At 41.8% G+C, this 18098-nt stretch overlaps 1 protein-coding gene across 4 annotated transcripts in view; it reads left to right on the top strand.

Annotated features, from left to right (window-relative positions):
- The window catches only part of LOC124001553 (uncharacterized protein KIAA1522 homolog), a 62693-nt gene that overhangs the window by 1976 nt on the left and 42619 nt on the right, over positions 1 to 18098 (top strand). For 3 of the 4 annotated variants that reach the window (XM_046308443.1, XM_046308439.1, XM_046308440.1), the window contains exon 2: positions 17240 to 17498. In XM_046308443.1, the coding sequence (XP_046164399.1) occupies positions 17264 to 17498 (235 nt within the window). In that variant the 5' untranslated portion in view covers positions 17240 to 17263. Of the gene's footprint in view, positions 1 to 86; positions 241 to 17239; positions 17499 to 18098 lie in introns of all 4 variants that reach the window. The other variant, XM_046308442.1, reaches the window with a different exon arrangement.

Raw genomic sequence — 18098 nt, 5'->3', positions numbered from 1 at the left:
GATAATTACCAGTAAATTACCAGTGCAGTCTGCTAATAAACATTGGCCTATAGTTTATTTTGACAAAATTGTCCTGATCATTTCAGAACACCCCTCTCTAACCTGATGACTTCACCATGACTTCTGAACTGGAGTGGAGACAATAAACTTTTGTTTAGGAAGGGTGTGTCCTGCACTGGTGTTTCTTCCTTCTCACTCGGCTGCCTGCCAAGCCAGGGCTTGTACCCATGGAGATAACAGGTGCCTTATGTAACCACAGATCCAGGGGGAGATTCCTCTGCACAACTAGGGCCCTGACCTTTCTTCCAGCATGGGACTTGACCTAGAAAAACTCAGGGCCCTAGGAATAGAGGGATGAGGGCATGACAGATCAAGAGGATCTTAAGAGAGGAAGGATAGCTCAGTCTAGACAGTGGTTAGTGTTTGGGAGAAGTCAGGGGAAAATGACCACAGTGACCAGTGGGGAGGAGGGCTAATCAGTAGAACTTAGTTCACAGCAGTGTGAACAGATAACGTCTCAGTATTATGATGGGCTGTAGACATTCTAGCCTCAGTCTGGAATTGACGACAGTCCCGTGAGTGTGGTGAAATCAGCAGTGACTCAGGTCTGTAGTGTAGTGAGAAGCCTCCTTTGTGTAGACAGAGTGGTAGACACTATGTTTAATCAGTGGGATTGGTTTACTTACTCATCTGTAATCATTGAACCATTGATCAGCACTAATGGGAGATCCAATCAGTCAAAACGTTAGCCACGCTAATGTGTGTGTGAGCATGTGTCTCATGTTCTCAGGCCAACATTCCTAGGTCGGCGGACTGTGTTTCAGTAGTAGCCAAACGGGACAGGCCTTCTTTTAGTAGCCTATTTAGGCACTCTGAAATGCCAAAACAGTTTACATAGAGAACATTTGCATTTGTCCACTGCTGGATTGGTCTGCTCTGCTCTGTCTGCATGTCTGCTAACCCTATACCATCTAGTCCTTACTATAAGATTTCCCAGTCCTCACCCTACATAGTGCTTAGTGTATGGCAGTCTGTGACTGAGTGAGTGAGTGAGTGTGTGTTATTGTGGTTGGGGCACAGAGGGCTTGTTTTGACTGGAGAGAACAGAGACTTCAGAGATGCCAGTGGCAGGAGAGGATGTTTTTTAAGCCACAGCTGTGTTTATCCCAGCAGTCACTAAGTCACTACTGTCAAAAGACTTCACCTCCCCTGGTTTTGTTCCCTCAGACCAGGGTCTTAATCCCCATAGATACAGAGGTCCAGGCTTAGGCCCACGGCAACACTTATATGAGGTCTAGAAACGGGCATATTCAATAGCCCAGTCTGAGAAACTCAAGAGTCTCTCACTATTGAAACATGTGAACAATATGAGAAAGTAATGAGGGGTACCGGTAACTTTAGCCTGTGCATAATTTGTTTTAAAACTTTATCTTACAATGGTATTCTCTTATGGCCCTTACATTATGTTTTTACGTCTCTGGTTCCTAGGCTACTTTATAAGTTCTCTGTCAGGCAGAAAGAGGGAGGTAGGTGGGTGGGGAGGGGGGGGGGACAAGAGGGAGAGAGGGGGTGAAGGATATTTGGAAAGAGGAGTTCCTCAGTAATTATCATTCTCTCAGGAATGCAGGCTCTACTCTTAGACAAGCTGCTGCATGGCTACAGTGGCCCAACAGCACTCAGACTTGAACAGATCTGTCCACGGCTCCACATATTCACCCGTACAGCAACAATGACCCTGATTCACTGTCGACTGACCTCATTTCAGTTGGGTCTTATCCAACTCTTTATGTATTTTTAGTATTGGCATGTACTGTTGTGTTGAATTTATTTCTATCAATATCCTGATCCACATATCCTTTATTATAGCAAACAGAAACTTAGGTAAGGTTTTGCCTCAAGAAAAATGCATATCTATATATTCTTGAAATACTAGCGTTCAAACTCACTGTCTCTTTAGAAGGCCATTTGTGTCTTGTCGGATGTTTTTGAATGTTTCCTCTTTTCCACTAATTTTTACAAAAGTCCATGGGAAGACCAGGAATTGTCCAGAGCCATGTGCATAAAATGCTTTTGAAAAAATGCATTGGGAAAAAAATATGATTTGTTAACGCAATGTTCTGACATTTGCCTTGTACAACGTACCTCTATGTGTTTTGAGCTCTGAATTTTTTGTAACTTTGAGTGAAATCATCACATTGAAAATAGGCACATTCCTTTGGTCTTACCCGTTGTCATTGCTTATTAATGTGACAATCCTTTTTAGGAGATGGATTTCATTGGGTTGTTCCAGTTTTCCCCTAGTGGTGACTCACATACATCATGTACATACAGTTGAAGTCGGAAGTTTACATACACTTAGGCTGGAGTCATTAAAACTTGTTTTTCCAAACATTCCACAAATTTCTTGTTAACAGAACAATAGTTTTGGCAAGTCGGTTAGGACATCTATTTTGTGCATGACATAAGTAATGTTTCCAACAATTGTTTACAGACAGATTATTTCACTTATTCACTGTATTACAATCGCAGTGGGTCAGAAGTTTACATACACAAAGCTGACTGTGCCTTTTAACCTGCTTGGAAAATTCCAGAAAATGATGTCATGGCTTTAGAAGCTTCTGATAGGCTAATTAACATAATTTGAGTCAATTGGAGGTGTACCTGTGGATGTATTTCAAGGCCTACCTTCAAACTCAGTGCCTCTTTGCTTGACATCATAGTACGCAAGAATAAACACCATGGGACCACGCAGCCATCATAACGCTCAGTAAGGAGATGCGTTCTGTCTTCTAGAGATGAACATACTTTGGTGCGAAAAGTGCAAATCAATCCCAGAACAACAGCAAAGGACCTTGTGAAGATGCTGGAGGAAACCTTTACAAAAGTATCTATATCCACAGTAAAACAAGTTCTATATTGACATAACCTGAAAGGCCGCTCAGTAAGGAGGAATCCACTGCTCCAAAACCGCCATAAAAAAAGCGGTTTGCAACTGCACATGGGGACAAACATGGTACTTTTTGGAGAAATGTCCTCTGGTCAGATGAAACCATGGAGCAATGGGGTGGCAGCATCACATTGTGGAGTGCTTTGCTGCAGGAGGGACTGGTGCACTTCACAAAATAGATGGCTTCATGAGGATGGAAAATTATGTGAATATATTGAAGCAACATCTCAAGACATCAGTCAGGGTCTTCCAAATGGACAATGACCCCAAGCATACTTCCAAAGTTGTGGCAAAATGGCTTAAGGACAACAAAGTCAAGGTATTTTAGAATGGCCATCACAAAGCCCTGACCTTAATCCTATAGAACATTTGTGGTCAGAACTGAAAAAGTGTGTGCAAGCAAGGAGGCCTACAAACCTGACTCCGTTACACCAGCTCTGTCAGAAGGAATGGGCCCAATTTATTGTGGGAATCTTGTGGAAGGCTAACGGAAACGTTTAACCCAAGTTAAACAATTTAAAGGCAATGCTACCAAATACTAATTGAGTGTATGTCAACTTCTGACCCATTGGGAATGTGATGAAAGAGATTAAAGCTGAAATAAATCTTTCTCTCAACTATTATTCGGACATTTCACATTCTTAAAATAAGGTGGTGATCCTAGCTGACCTAAGACAGGGAATTTTTAAATGTCAGGAATTGTGAAAAACTGAGTTTAAATGTATTTGGCTAAGGTGTATGTAAACTTCCGACTTCAACTGTACACCGCGCCTCTGGTTCAGAACATGCATGTGTTCTAATCACCTGCCTCACTGTAGAATCCCCTTCACTTGAGTGGTTCTGCTCTTCTTTATTTGATAATGCCCACAGAATAGAGGCATACCCTGATTTATGAAATATCAGTACTAGAGGTCGACCGATTATGGTTGTCAACGCCGATACCGATTATTGGAGGACTAAAAAAAGCCGATACCGGTTAATCGGACGATAAAAAAAAAGTATTTATTTATAATAATGACAATTACAACAATACTGAATGAACACTTATTTTAACTTAATATAATACCTAAATTAAAATCAATTTAGCCTCAAATAAATAATGAAACGTTCAATTTGGTTTAAATAATGCAAAAACAAAGTGTTGGAGAAGTAAAAGTGCAATATGTGCCACGTAAAAAAAGCTAATGTTTAAGTTCCTTGCTCAGAACATGAGAACATATGAAAGTTGGTGGTTCCTTTAAACATGAGACTTCAATATTCCAAGGTAAGAGGTTTTAGGTTGTAGTTAATATAGTATTTATAGGACTATTTCTCTCTATATACCATTCGTATTTCATATACCTTTGACTATTGGATGTTCTTATAGGCACTATAGTATTGCCAGTGTAACAGTATAGCTTCCGTCCCTCTCCTCGCCCATACCTGGGCTCGAATCAGGAACACATCGACAACAGCCACACTCGAAGCAGCGTTACCCATCGCTCCACAAAAGCTGTGGCCCATGCAGAGCAAGGGGAATAACTACTCCAAGTCTCAGAGCGAGTGACGTTTGAAACGCTATTAGCACGCACCCCGCTAACTAGCTAGCCATTTCACATCGGTTACACCAGCCATTAGGCTGATAGGCTTGAAGTCATAAACAGCGCTCTGCTTGCGAAGAGCTGCTGGCAAAACGCACAAAAGTGCTGTTTGAATGAATGCTTTCGAGCCTGCTGCTGCCTACCATCGCTCAGTCAGACTGCTCTATCAAATCATAGACTTAATTATAACATAACACACAGAAATACGAGCCTTTGGTCATTAATATGGTCGAATCCGGAAACTGCCATTTCGAAAACATAACGTTTATTATTTTAGTGAAATACGGAAACGTTCGGTATTTTATCTAACGGGTGGCATCCCTAAGTCTAAATATTCTTGTTACATTGCACAACCTTCAATGTTATGTCATAATTATGTAAAATTCTGGCAAATTAGTTCGCAATGAGCCAGGCTGCCCAAACTGTTGCATATACCCTGACTCTGCGTGCAATGAACGCAAGAGAAGGCACAATTTCACCTGGTTAATATTGCCTACTCACCTGGATTTCATTTAGCTAAATAAGCAGGTTTAAAAATATATACTTCTGTGTATTGATTTTAAGAAAGGCATTGGTGTTTACGGTTAGGTACAGTCATCCAACGATTGTGCTTTTTTCGCAAATACGCTTTTGTTAAATCATCCCCCAGCGTTGCATCGATTATATGCAATGCGGGACACACTAGATAAACTGGTAATATCATCAACCATGTGTAGTTAACTAGTGATTGATTGATTGATTGATTAGTTTTTTATACGATAAGTTTAATGCCAGCTAGCAACTTACCTTGGCTTCTACTGCATTGGCGTAACAGGCAGTCTCCTTGTGGAGTGCAATGTAATCAGGTGGTTAGAGCGCTGGACTAGTTTAACTGTAAGGTTGCAAGATTGCATCCCCCGAGCAGACAAGGTGAAAATCTGTCGTTTCTGCCCCTGAAAGAGGCAGTTAACCCACCATTCCTAGGCCGTCATTGAAAATACGAATGTGTTCTTAACTGACTTGCCTAGTTAAATAAAGTTTTTTTTTTATATCGGCAAAATCAGTGCCCAAAAATACAGATTTCCGATTGTTATGAAAACTTCAAATCGACCCTAATTAATCGGCCATTCCGATGAATCGGTTGACCTCTGATCAATCAGTACCGTAAAGCCACCTTTCACATGAGTAAAATGTTGACACTTAATCAGTTATTACAGCAGCATGCGCCATTATTTCACATAATGTTCACTCTATTCAAAACTGTACATGGGCAGTTCCATCAAAAGTGGCCCATGAGCACCAACATGGGAATCTCATAGCAGCATATCATATTGGGTGTCAAATTAAAGCTGAGTCTATATTTTTAGGAAATGAAGGCATAGATACATTTTTCAAACATTTCCATCTAAGGAATATGGCATAACTTAATGCTTTGACAAGTTCACAGAAGTAAAAAAACGTGTGAATCCGTTACCAAATTGGTAACAGAATTACCCCAATAGTGTAACGGAATTACTGCAACTGAGTTAGTTACAATGGTCACAAACACAGTTGGGTCACTTGCTCCTGTCCTCCCTTCCATGGCATACTGCTTTGTTCAGCTCACAACTATTTTATTTGTCTTTCTGTTGTCTGGTGGTCAAACCAAGAGTGTTAAAACAGCCTAAGTCTTGACAACTCCTCCCTCTCTCTCTCCTGTTAATATCACCTCTCCCAGCTCTTACTGACACCTACCCATGAGCCCCCTCTTTCCATTTACTATAATCAACATCCTCACCCACTGAGCACCAACTAACACCAGACCTCCATTGATGTTGAAAATGTGTAAAAATGTGGTCAGTTCACCCTGGCCTTGATGTTAACGTCAACAGACAGACCGGACTGGACCTATCATAGACATGTTTCACAAGTTTGCATAGCACAAGTACAGTATATTGAGTAGAATACAGTACTGTACAGTGAGTTGAGCACAGTAGTCCAATACACTAGTACAGTATATCTACTTTACTGAACTACTGAGCTGTGCTGTGATGTCCAAAGTTGTGAAACGTGAGGAGAATAATTATGCATTTCTGTGTCGTAGAGATCAGGGACCCATAGAATCATAAAACACGGGACGAGATGTTAAAAACTGTCCATTGTGCCAATAGATGGAATGCACTCGCATGAGATTTGCCGTGATGTTGACAGAGTGGCATGGGAGGTTTATTTCTTAGACTGGGGTAAGATGTCAATTTTTGGGACACATCCTCAGTAGTGTGCCTTCGAATCAGTGGGTGTTTCGGCCTTTAATCACTAAACACCCTCATCAAAGGTGGCCAGCTAAAGGGTGATCAAGCCTTAGCTTGTGTCCCATGCCCAATTAAGATGTCCCACAGGACTGTGCAAGGCAGGGGCGTCCTCTTCCCTGAGCCAGCCATACAGCTGACCGCATACCTCATATGCCCTCCTCAAGTTGGAGGGATCTGAATTGAGTTCTCAGGTGGGGGTGAGGGGTCATGAAGTTATAGCCCAGCAAGGGTCCTTCCGTTTGATCCAGATCCACTGGCTGCCTCTTTCAGCTGCTTGAGAAACTGCTCTGACGGTCTGCCGCAGAGCCTGTCCAAGTTCTTTCAGCAACCTGATGATGGAAGAAGCCACGAATCCTCTGCATCCCACTTCAACTGGCCAGACTTTTGCATTCCAGCCACGCTGAGTTGCGTCTGCTGCCAACTCTGTGTAACGCAGTTTCTTACGCTCGTAGGCCTCTTCAACAGAGTTTTCCCACGGGACTGTGAGCTCTATGATGTACACAGCCTTTCGTGAAGGGGACCAGAGTACCATGTCTGGCCTAAGGTTGGTAGAAGCAATCTCAGGTGGAAAAATGAGTTGCTGGCCAATATCGACAAGCATCTTCCAGTCCCGGGCCATGGCTAGGTGTCCAGTTTCTGGCTTTGTAGGAGGATACTTGGGCCTTTTCTGTCCCTCCCGGATGAATGTTGTTGTTTTGACGGGATTGCTTGTTTTTGGAGGTAATGAATTGGTTGCACTCCTCTTGGTCTCAAGTGCTGCAGCCAGGCTCTTGAGGACCTGATTGTGCCTCCAGGTGTAGCGGCCTTGTGAGAGGCTGGTCTTGCAACCTGTCATTATATGCCTGAGAGTCGCTGGAGCTGGGCAGAGGGGGCAGGTCGAGTCCTCGCCATACCATTGATGTAGATTTTTTGGTGATGGAAGCACATCATAAACAGCTCTTATGATGAAGCTGATGTTGCTTGCCTCCATTTGCCAAAGCTCACTCCAGTTGATCTTTCTCCTCTCCAGGCCTTCCCACCGCGTCCATTGCCCTTGTTTAGCAAGAGAGACAGCCTTTGCACTTCTTGCAGTCTCCTCCTGTCTGCGCACCTCCTCGGCCACCAGCTTCCTGCGTTCAGATGTTGTTGCCTTATGGAACGTTGGTTTGCTTGCTGCCAGGCCAAAGCCTCCTCTTCCATGCTGGATATTCCCCACAATGTCTTGGTGTCTCAGGGCTGATGTTGCTTGCTGCACAGCCTTGGATGATGTCCATTTCCGTCCAGTTTGTAGGGGAGGTGCAGCCTTGCTAATGATCTGGTCTTTGGAGTCCTTCAATGTCATCTGAAGTCTTACTTTAGAGCACTTGTACTCCTCCGTTAGACTTGTAAGAGGTAGTTCAAGGACCCCTTTGCCATAGAGGCCGATGTTACTCAGGCATTGTGGGACACCCAGCCATTTCTTCACGTATGAGGTAATGGTTCGCTCCATCTTCTCCACTGTTGTTATTGGGACCTCATAGACGGTGAGTGGCCACATTACCCGGGGGAGAAGTCCAAACTGTAGGCACCAGAGCTTGAGCCTCCCAGGCAGTAGGGTCTTGTTGATGTTCTCAAGGGACCCATGATGTAATTCCATTACAGTAATTCCGTTACCGTGTGTAAATCCACTAAACTTAAGGTAGGTGCCTTCTCATAACCAAAATATATATATTTTAAAACTCAAGATGCCATGTCATAGCTGAAAACCCATCTTTTTTATTTGAATTCTGAGCAGATATTTTAAGAATTTTTGGAGAATGTGGTCGCATAAAACACTGAGGGAGATTTTACCGTAATTCTGTCACCAAAGTTTGCATCTGCACAGTTCTTCCACTAAATTAGTAAAAATAAAAAATTAAAACAATTATTAAAAGTAGTCCTTGTGCATAGAGTTTGGTTTGTTAAACTTTGAAATCAATGGTTTTAGTTTGGCATACATTTTCAAGTGAAAAAATCTGAGTAAAAGTGTAATTCCCTTATCATGGAATTGCCCACATTATACTACCCTAAGAGGACATTGGGTTTGAGGGGGGGGGATCTATGTCCCACACAGATCTCTGAAGGTGGACTAAATGTTGACTAGAACCTTGAAAACTGCTTTGCCACTTTAAATCCCAGTGTCCAGACTTGGAGGTAAATGTGAATGTGCTCTTGTTTAAACTAAGCTATACTCAGTCTTTAAACAAAGGTGTCTGTTTCACTGCCACACCCTCCTGTCTTTGACTTGTCCCCACGGGCGCATGTACCAGCCAGGTTTGCTTCCTCACCCTGAGTCACTTTTGCAACAACTCCTGTAGTGTAAACTTATTCCAATCTTCACTTGCACAATACTATGACATTAATATACAGATTGTGCTGTTGCATTGCAATGGTCTGGATGTGTCTGCCACAGCAGGGAGGGTGCATGATATTTATGCCTCTATCATTCTCACTCAATATTCACGATTTAAATCATAATAAATATTTAATCATGGTAGCATCCACATTAATGAAGTTTTCAGAAACATATTCTATTCTTATTTAAAATAAAATGAACTCTAAAATGACACAGTACATTATTTACCATTCATTAATATTGGGCACAACAAGGGACTAGATCAAGTGCATGAATTTCTAAACGGTAAAAGAGACATGAAAAACCCTTATACAAAAGGAGGCACTGTACTGCCGCCTCATAAAGCATTTGATCTTAAATCCAATGCCGAAGTATAGAACCAAATTCAAAGTTTTAGCGTCACTGTCCAAATAAATACATAGGGGAGTGTACAAAGTACTGTGTGGGTCTGATGTTTTCTTCCGGCAAAGCAGGTGCCAGTGTCTTAAATCCCCAGGCTTACTCATATAAAACTGGAGACCTACATATCCCATGGAATTTATGCTCTGGCAGCTTCATTAAATAATACCCGCAAAACACCCGTCTTAATGTCAACAGTGAAGAGGCGACTCCGGGATGCTGGCCTTCTAGGCGGAGTTCCTCTGTCCAGTGTCATATTAATCTTTTATTTGTAATCTTTTATTTTTATTGGCCAGTCTGAGATATGGCTTTTTATTTGCAACTCTTCCTAGAAGGCCAGCATCCCGGAGTCACCTTTTCACTGTTGACGTTGAGACTGGTGTTTTGCGGGTACTATTTAATGAAGCTGCCTGTTGCGGACTTGTGAGGCTGTTTCTCAAACTAGACACTCTAATGTACTTGTCCTCTTGCTCAGTTGTGCACTGGGGCTTCCCACTCCTCTTTCTATTCTGGTTAGAGCCAGTTTGCTCTGTTCTGTGAAGGGAGTAGTATACAGTGTTGAGATCTTCAGTTTCTTAGCAATTTCTTGCATGGAATAGCCGTCCTTTCTCAGATCAAGAATAGACTGACGACTTTCAGAAGAAAGTTCTTTGTTTCTTGCCATTTTGAGCCTGTAATCGAACGCACAAATGCTGATGCTCCAGATACTCAACTAGTCTAAAGAATCAGCTGTTTCCAGCTACAATAGTCATTTACAATGTTAACCATATCTACACTGTATTTCTGATCAATATGATGTTATTTTAATGGACAGAATATGCTTTTCTTTCAAAAATAAGGACATTTCTAAGTGACCCCAAACTTTTGAATGGTAGTGTATGTATAGTGGCTTGTGAAAGTATTCACCCCCTTGGCATTTTTCCTATTTTGTTACCTTACAACCTGGAATTAAAATATATTTATTGGGGGGGGTTTGTATCATTTGATTTACACAATATGCCTACCACTTTGAAGATGCAAAATATGTTTGTTGTTGTGAAACAAACAAGAAATAAGAGAAACTGAAAACTTGAGCGTATATAACTATTCACCCCCCCCCCCAAGGTCAATACTTTGTAGAGCCACCTTTTGCAGCAATTACAGCTGCAAGTCTCTTGGGGTATGTCTCCATAAGCTTGGCACATCTAGCCACTGGGGTTTTATCCCATTCTTCAAGGCAAAACTGCTCCAGCTCCTTCAAGTTGGATGGGTTCTGCTTGTGTACAGCAATCTTTAAGTCTTACCACATATACTCAATTGGATTGAGGTCTGGGCTTTGACTAGGCCATTCCAAGACATTTAAATGTTTCCCCTTAAACCACTCGAGTGTTGCTTTAGCAGTATGCTTAGGGCCATTGTCCTGCTGGAAGGTGAACCTCCGTCCCAGTCTCAAATCTCTGGAAGACTGAAACAGGTTTCCCTCAAGACTTTCCCTGTATTTAGCACCATCCATCTTTCCCTCAATTCTGACCAGTTTCCCAGTCCCTGCCTATGGAAAAACACCCCCACAGCATGATGCTGCCACCATCATGCATCACTTTGGGGATGGTGTTCTCGGGGTGACGCGAGGTGTTGGGTTTGCACCAGACATAGCGTTTTCCTTGATGGCCAAAAAGCTACATTTTAGTCTCATCTTACCAGAGTACCTTCTTCCATATGTTTGGGGAGTCTCCTACTTGCCTTTTGGCGAATGCCAATCATGTTTGATAATTTTTTTCTGGACACTCTTCCGTAAAGCCTAACTCTGTGGAGTGTACGGCTTAAAGTGGTCCTATGGACAAGATACTCCAATCTCCACTGGAGTGGGATGTTCAAAGTTTCTGATATATTTTTTTAACCCAACCCTGATCTGTACTTCTCCACAACTTTGTCCCTGACCTGTTTGGAGAGGTCCTTGGTCTTCATAGTGCCGCTTGCTTGGTGGTGCCCCTTACTTGGTGATGTTGCAGACTTTGGGGCCTTTCAGAACAGGTATATATACGGAGATCATGTGACTCTTAGATTGCACACAGGTGGACTTTATTTAACTAATTATGTGACTTCTGAAGGTAATTGGTTGCACCAGATCTTATTTAGGGGCTTCATAGCAAAGGGGGTGAATACATATGCATGCACCACTTTTCAGTTTTTTATTTTTTAGAATTTTTTAAAACAAGTAATTTTTTTCACTTCACTAATATGGACTATTTTTGTGTATGTCCATTACATGAAATCCAAATAAAAATCAAATTAAATTACAGGTTGTAATGCAACAAAATAGGAATAACGCCAAAGGGGGGAATACTTTTGCAAGGCACTGTATGTATGTATGTATGTATGTATGTATGTATGTATGTATGTATGTATGTATGTATGTATGTATGTATGTATGTATGTATGTATGTATGTATGTATGTATGTATGTATGTATGTATGTATGTATGTATGTATGTATGTATGTATGTATGTATGTATGTATGTATGTATGTATGTATGTATGTATGTATGTATGTATGTATGTAATGGTATGGTATGGTATGGTATGGTATGGTATGTGTGTGTGTGTGTGTGTGTGTGTGTGTGTGTGTGTGTGTGTGTGTGTGTGTGTGTGTGTGTGTGTGTGTGTGTGTGTGTGTGTGTGTGTGTGTGTGTGTGTGTGTGTGTGTGTGTGTGTGTATGTACATTTAGTTATTTTGCTGCTGTTTAGTACTGTTCAGGAGATGATTCTCTTGGTTGACGTAAAAGCACCACATCTATTGTGAGGGAAATGTAAACGGCATGTCAGAGCACAGGCCTGCTTCAGTAGCATTGGGTTGCTGCAGTTAAATAAATAGTCCCAATGTTTATACCTTCATGGAATTCTCAAGGAACTTTTGTCCTTAAACCTCTTTTTGTTGGTATTATTATGTGTGTATTGTTTGTGTTTCAACACCCAGCCACCATTGAGATGTGTGGTTAGGAGTCCTACAATTACCGTGCCAATGAAGCAACTGTGTAATTTTGGTAGGGGAAACTTTGTGAGAATTTTATTTTCCTGATCCTTAATTTGTGTGTGTGTGAGAAAGAGGGTCTCTTAGGCATATTCTGAACAATTTAGTTGGGAAGTTACCAAAGTGCTCTATTGTATGCTTAGGCAAATATTTATTTATCTATGGAAGGCCATGCATCAAATACGAGCAAATCAATTACAGCTACAGCATTGAGCTAGATGCACTGGAATTATATACAATGTTGTCATGAATGTTGTGATTGTTGCTCTGATTTGTAGCACCTTCTCATTTTGAAATGCATGATCCATTGTTGGACCTAACTTAATCTTGTGTAATGTGTGCAAATTAGGGTTGGGTGGTATCCAGATTTCCATATCTTCATACCATGCCTGTGCCATCCCGTAATATAAGGTATTACCGACAGTGTACAAAAGGGGCAGTATTTTTTGCGGCGGAGTATTTCTGTCTGTAAAAAAGCTATTCTGTGGGGAAAAAAATCATTCTGATTGGCTGGGCCTGGCTCCCCAGTGGGTGCACCCATGGCTGCACCCCTGCCCAGTCATGTGAAATCCATAGATTACGGCCTAATGAATGTATTTAAATTGACTGATTTCCATATATGAACTGTAACTCAGTAAAATCTTTGAAATCGTTGCATGTTGCGTTTTATAATTTTGTTCACTATAGACAGCACAGCAGGGATCTTAATCCAGGAAGGGAATTATCTCTGCTGCTCTTACCAACGCTAACAAGTTAGCAAAACCCAATCTTTGTGAATTTAATAGTTATAAGAGATATAGCTGGCAAACAGTAGTGAATGTCATACAAGTGTAACTTGACCACCTCACTTAAGTTACACTGCAGGAGTGACTCACCTCACGAAGCTTCCGTTTTGCTCATTGTGCTTCTTTGTAAACAAACACATGTGACTGGCTGTTTGTGCCAGTAGACGCAACATGCAACAATAAACGCAACATGCAACAATTTCAAGTACTTTACTGAGTTACAGCGAATAAGAAAATCAGTCAATTTAAATAAGGCCCTAATCTATGGATTTCACATGACTGGGAATACAGATATGCTGCTGTTTGTCACAGATACTGTTTATTTTACATTTTTAAGCAGGGGCGTGGATCAGAAAACCAGTCGGTATCTGGTGTGACCACCATTTGCCTCATGTAGTGCGACACATCTCTTTTGCATAGAGTTTATTAGGCTGTTGATTGTGGCCTGTGGACTGTTGTCCCACTGATCTTTAATGGCTGTGTGAAGTTGCTGGATATTGGCAGGAACTGGCACAGATCCTTGCGACATCTGGCTGTACATTATCATGCTGAAAGATGAGGTGATCGTGGCGGATGAATGGCACGACAATGGGCCTCAGGATCGCGTCACGCTATCTCTGTGCAATCAAATTGCCATCGATAAAATGCAATTGTGTTCGTTGCCCGTAGCTTATGCCTGCCCATACCGCCACCATGGGGCAATGTTCACAATGTTGACATCAGCAAATCGCTCGCCCACACGACGCCATACACGTGGTTTGCAGTTGCGAGGGCAGTTGGATTTACTGCCAAGTTCTCTAAAATTGCATTGGAGGCAGCTTATTGTAGAGAAATGTACATTCAGTTCTCTGGCAACTGCTCAGGTGGACATTCCTGCAGTTAGCATGCCAAATGCACGCTCCCTCAACTTGAGACATCTGTGGCATTGCGTTGTGTGACTAAACTGCACATTTTCGAGTGGCCATTTATTGTCCCCAGCACCTGTGGAAGGTGCACCTGTGTAAAGATCATGCTGTTAAAACAACTTCTTGATATGCCACACCAATCAGGTGGATGGATTACCTTGGCAAAGGAGAAATGCTCACTAACAGGGATGTAAACAAAGTTGTGCCCGAAACTTGAGAGAAATAAGCTTTTTGTGCATATGGGAAATTTCTGTTTTATTTCAGCTCATGAAACATGGGACCAACACTTTACATGTTGCGTTTATATTTTTGTTCAGTATATTTAAAATGTAATTTGCAAATAAATTCATTAAAAATCCTACAATGTCATTTTCTGGATTTTTTTCTCCTCATCTTGTCTGTCATAGTTGAAGTGTACCTATGATAAAAATTACAGGCCTCTCTCATCTTTTTAAGTGGGAAAACTTGCACAATTGGTGGCTGACTAAATACTTTTTTGCCCCAGTGTATGCAACAGTTTGGGCCGCCAAATTTGCCAGAATTTTACGGAATTATGACATAACATTGAAGGTTGTGCAATGTAACAGGAATATTTAGACTTATGGATGGATGCCACCCGTTAGATAAAATACATAACGGTTCCGTATTTCACTGAAAGAATAAATGTCTTGTTTTCGAGATGAAAGTTTCCGAATTCGGACATATTAATGACCTAAGGCTCGTATTTCTGTGTGTTATCATGTTATAACTAAGTCTATGATTTGATAGAGCAGTCTGACTGAGCGATGGTAGGCACCAGCAGGCTCGTAAGCATTCATTCAAACAGCACTTTCGTGCCAGCAGTTTGCCAGCAGCTGTTTATGACTTCAAACTTATCAACCTCCGAGATTAGGCTGGTGTAACCGATGTGAAATGGCTAGCCAGTTAGCGGGGTGCGTGCTAATAGCGTTTCAAACATTGTTCCCCTTGCTCTGGTTACGCTGCTTCGAGGGTGGCTGTTGTCGTTGTTTTCCTGGTTCGAGCCCAGGTAGGAGTGAGGAGAGGGACGGAAGCTGTTCTGTTACACTGGCAATACTAAAGTGCCTATAAGAACATCCAATAGTCAAAGGTTAATGAAATACAAATGGTATATAGAGAAATAGTCCTATAATTCATATAATAACTACAACTTAAAACTTCTTACCTGGGAATATTGAAGACTCATGTTAAAAGGAAACACCAGCTTTCATATGTTCTCATGTTTTGAGCAAGGAACTTAAACGTTAGCTTTCTTACATGGCACATATTGCACTTTTACTTTCTTCTCCAACACTTTGTTTTTGCATTATTTAAACTAAATTGAACGTTTCATTATTTATTTTGAGGCTAAATAGATTTTGATGATGTATTATATTAAGTTAAAATAAGTGTTCATTCAGTATTGTTGTAATTGTCATTATTACAAATATATATATATTTTTAATCAGCCGATTAACCGGTACCAGCTTTTTTGGTCCTCCAATAATCGGTATCGGCATCGGCGGCGAAAAATCATAATCGGTCGACCTCTAGCCCCAACCCCTGTGAAAATGTGTGTACTTAATTTTGAGAAGCAGGAAGTCATTGGTTTGTTTTCAGGTAACCATGGTGTGATGTGAGTCAGTTCCTTGCGACCAGACTGAACCAAACATGGATCAATCATATTAGACAAATTTACACTCCTGAGCTCTTCTCCAGCCATCATTTTGATTATTTCACTGAACATCCATGGGAAAGTACACAATTTCCTATTAAGACATTCATGTGATATGAGCTTGTCTCTCTTAACATTCCTTGTGAAATGCTCTGCTTGGGATAGCAGTGCCAAGCAGTACTGTGGTGTTAGTTCAGTGATGGTCACTGTCTGTCTGGGTGGGTGGGGATGATGTTCCCCATATTCCTCCATTTAAGAGCATTTGGAGATTCCAGTGGCTGAGTGCTGACATTCCTCTAGGAGATTGGAGTGATTAACGGTTAATTTATGACCAGTGTGAGGGGTGTCTGGCAGCCTGCATCTGCTGCAATCATTTAGCTAGTGTTTTAGAGCCAAACCAGGGCCTTAGTTACAGTACACTACACTACATCTCATCCTAAATCTTTCAATACTTTAAAAGGATATTTTGATAATGGAGCTCTGTTAGAGAAGAGCCCATTTATGATAATTTTGAGACCCATCTTAGAGAGATATTGCAGAGGCCAAAGGCTCCTCCTGGACATTTTGGCATTAGGGATGGATGGCAGTAGAGGGGCATCTTACCAAGACTCAGTGATTTGGGGATTTTTATGTGTTGGTTGCATGCCTCAAACACACAGATTATCCCTGAAGAACTGACACTTGGCTGATATGCTTTGAATGTACTGTAACTTAGATGGAGTCATATCTTGCTCTATTGAGATACCTGCCTTAGAGGAAATAAGTTTGGCAGGGTGGAAGAGGGATGGAAGAGAGGGAGGGTGATGAGCTCATTGTGTCAGGGTGTTGAGATGGAGCCAAATAAAGACAATAAGAGACAGCGGGAAAGAAAGTGAGCTTATGTTGGAGATCGATGCGGTTAGTTCTCTGGTAATGTGTGTGTGTGTTTCTGGATATGTGTGTATCTGTGTGTGTGTGGCTTCGGGTGGGGCACTGTGCATTATGACTACATGTTCAGGAATGAAGGGAGCAGTGCCAATTCTTTGCAGAGGCAGTGAAGTTTCGTTGAGAGGCAGGCAAGATGGGTCTGAGTAGGCTGGTTGTGTGGTCTGGGCTCTGCTCCCCCACACCCTAACACAGAGAGTGGCATGATCAAAATAGTTGAAGTCGATTTAAACCAATGGTGCAATGCTTGTGTACTATTGATGTAGCAATTGGAATGGACAATGGAAAAGTATTTATGCAAATGTTTTCCTTAAATTAGTGGAATAGCTAGGATTTGGTTACATAAATATGTTTCTATAATTGACTCCCTCTCTTTTCTCCTTCTCTCTCTCTTAGGGAGTAGGTCCAGTGTGAGGTGGGATGTCTGGCCGTGAGTCTGTGGGAGACCTGATCCCCCAGGACGTTGCGGAGGTGTTTGCCCATGAGAGGCAAACCAAAGGGGGCCGAAGGAAGAAGCGTGGGGGCTCCCTGGGTCGGGCCTTCAGCTGGTTCAAGGGAAAGAAGAAGAAGGAGGTCAATGCTAACGGACAGATCCAGGACTTTCATTCAGTTGGTCCAAAGACTGGCAAGATCTCCCCACAGGGCCACAGCCATGGTAAGAACAACCTAACAGGTTATCCACTATGTGGAACAGGTTTATTGGGATGAGTCTTGTTCTTGAGGAAGAACTGAGCGATTTCCGCTAGATGGGCCAGCTGCAAAGTACAAAGTTGGCTATATTGTAAAAATGTATGAAAGCAAAAATTTGATTTTGGTGTTAATTTAGGGTTAGGCATTAGGGTTGGCAATGTGGTTAGGGTTAGGTTTAAATTGGCTTTTATGACGTTGTGGCTGTGCCAGCTAGTAACCACTGCAGAGCTGCCTCCAGAACAATATTCATGATGAAAAACATTAACCCACCTATGTGGATCCTCACTCTCCACTATGTGATTGACTATGTTTCAACATTGTTTAGCAATCAAAATATGTTTACTGAAAACTCTCTTTCTAGACTGTATGTGGCTCAGAGATTATGGCACAGACTGTAGCTTGCTGTTTGTGAACCAGGTTGTTTGTTTATTGATATCATTTCAAGTGGGGCTAGGTAGCTATAGTCTAGTCTCTGGATTGTGGTGTTGGGTGTTCAGAAACAGTTCAATATATTGGTCTTGCACACCAAAGCATGTTTGCTCTCTGGAGGACAATTTCTGACTCG

The sequence above is a fragment of the Oncorhynchus gorbuscha genome, linkage group LG17, assembly GCF_021184085.1.
Source record: "Oncorhynchus gorbuscha isolate QuinsamMale2020 ecotype Even-year linkage group LG17, OgorEven_v1.0, whole genome shotgun sequence".
NCBI lineage: Eukaryota > Metazoa > Chordata > Actinopteri > Salmoniformes > Salmonidae > Oncorhynchus > Oncorhynchus gorbuscha.
The sequence above is the reverse complement of the archived record's forward strand: the minus strand, read 5'-3'. Positions and strand labels throughout refer to the sequence as shown.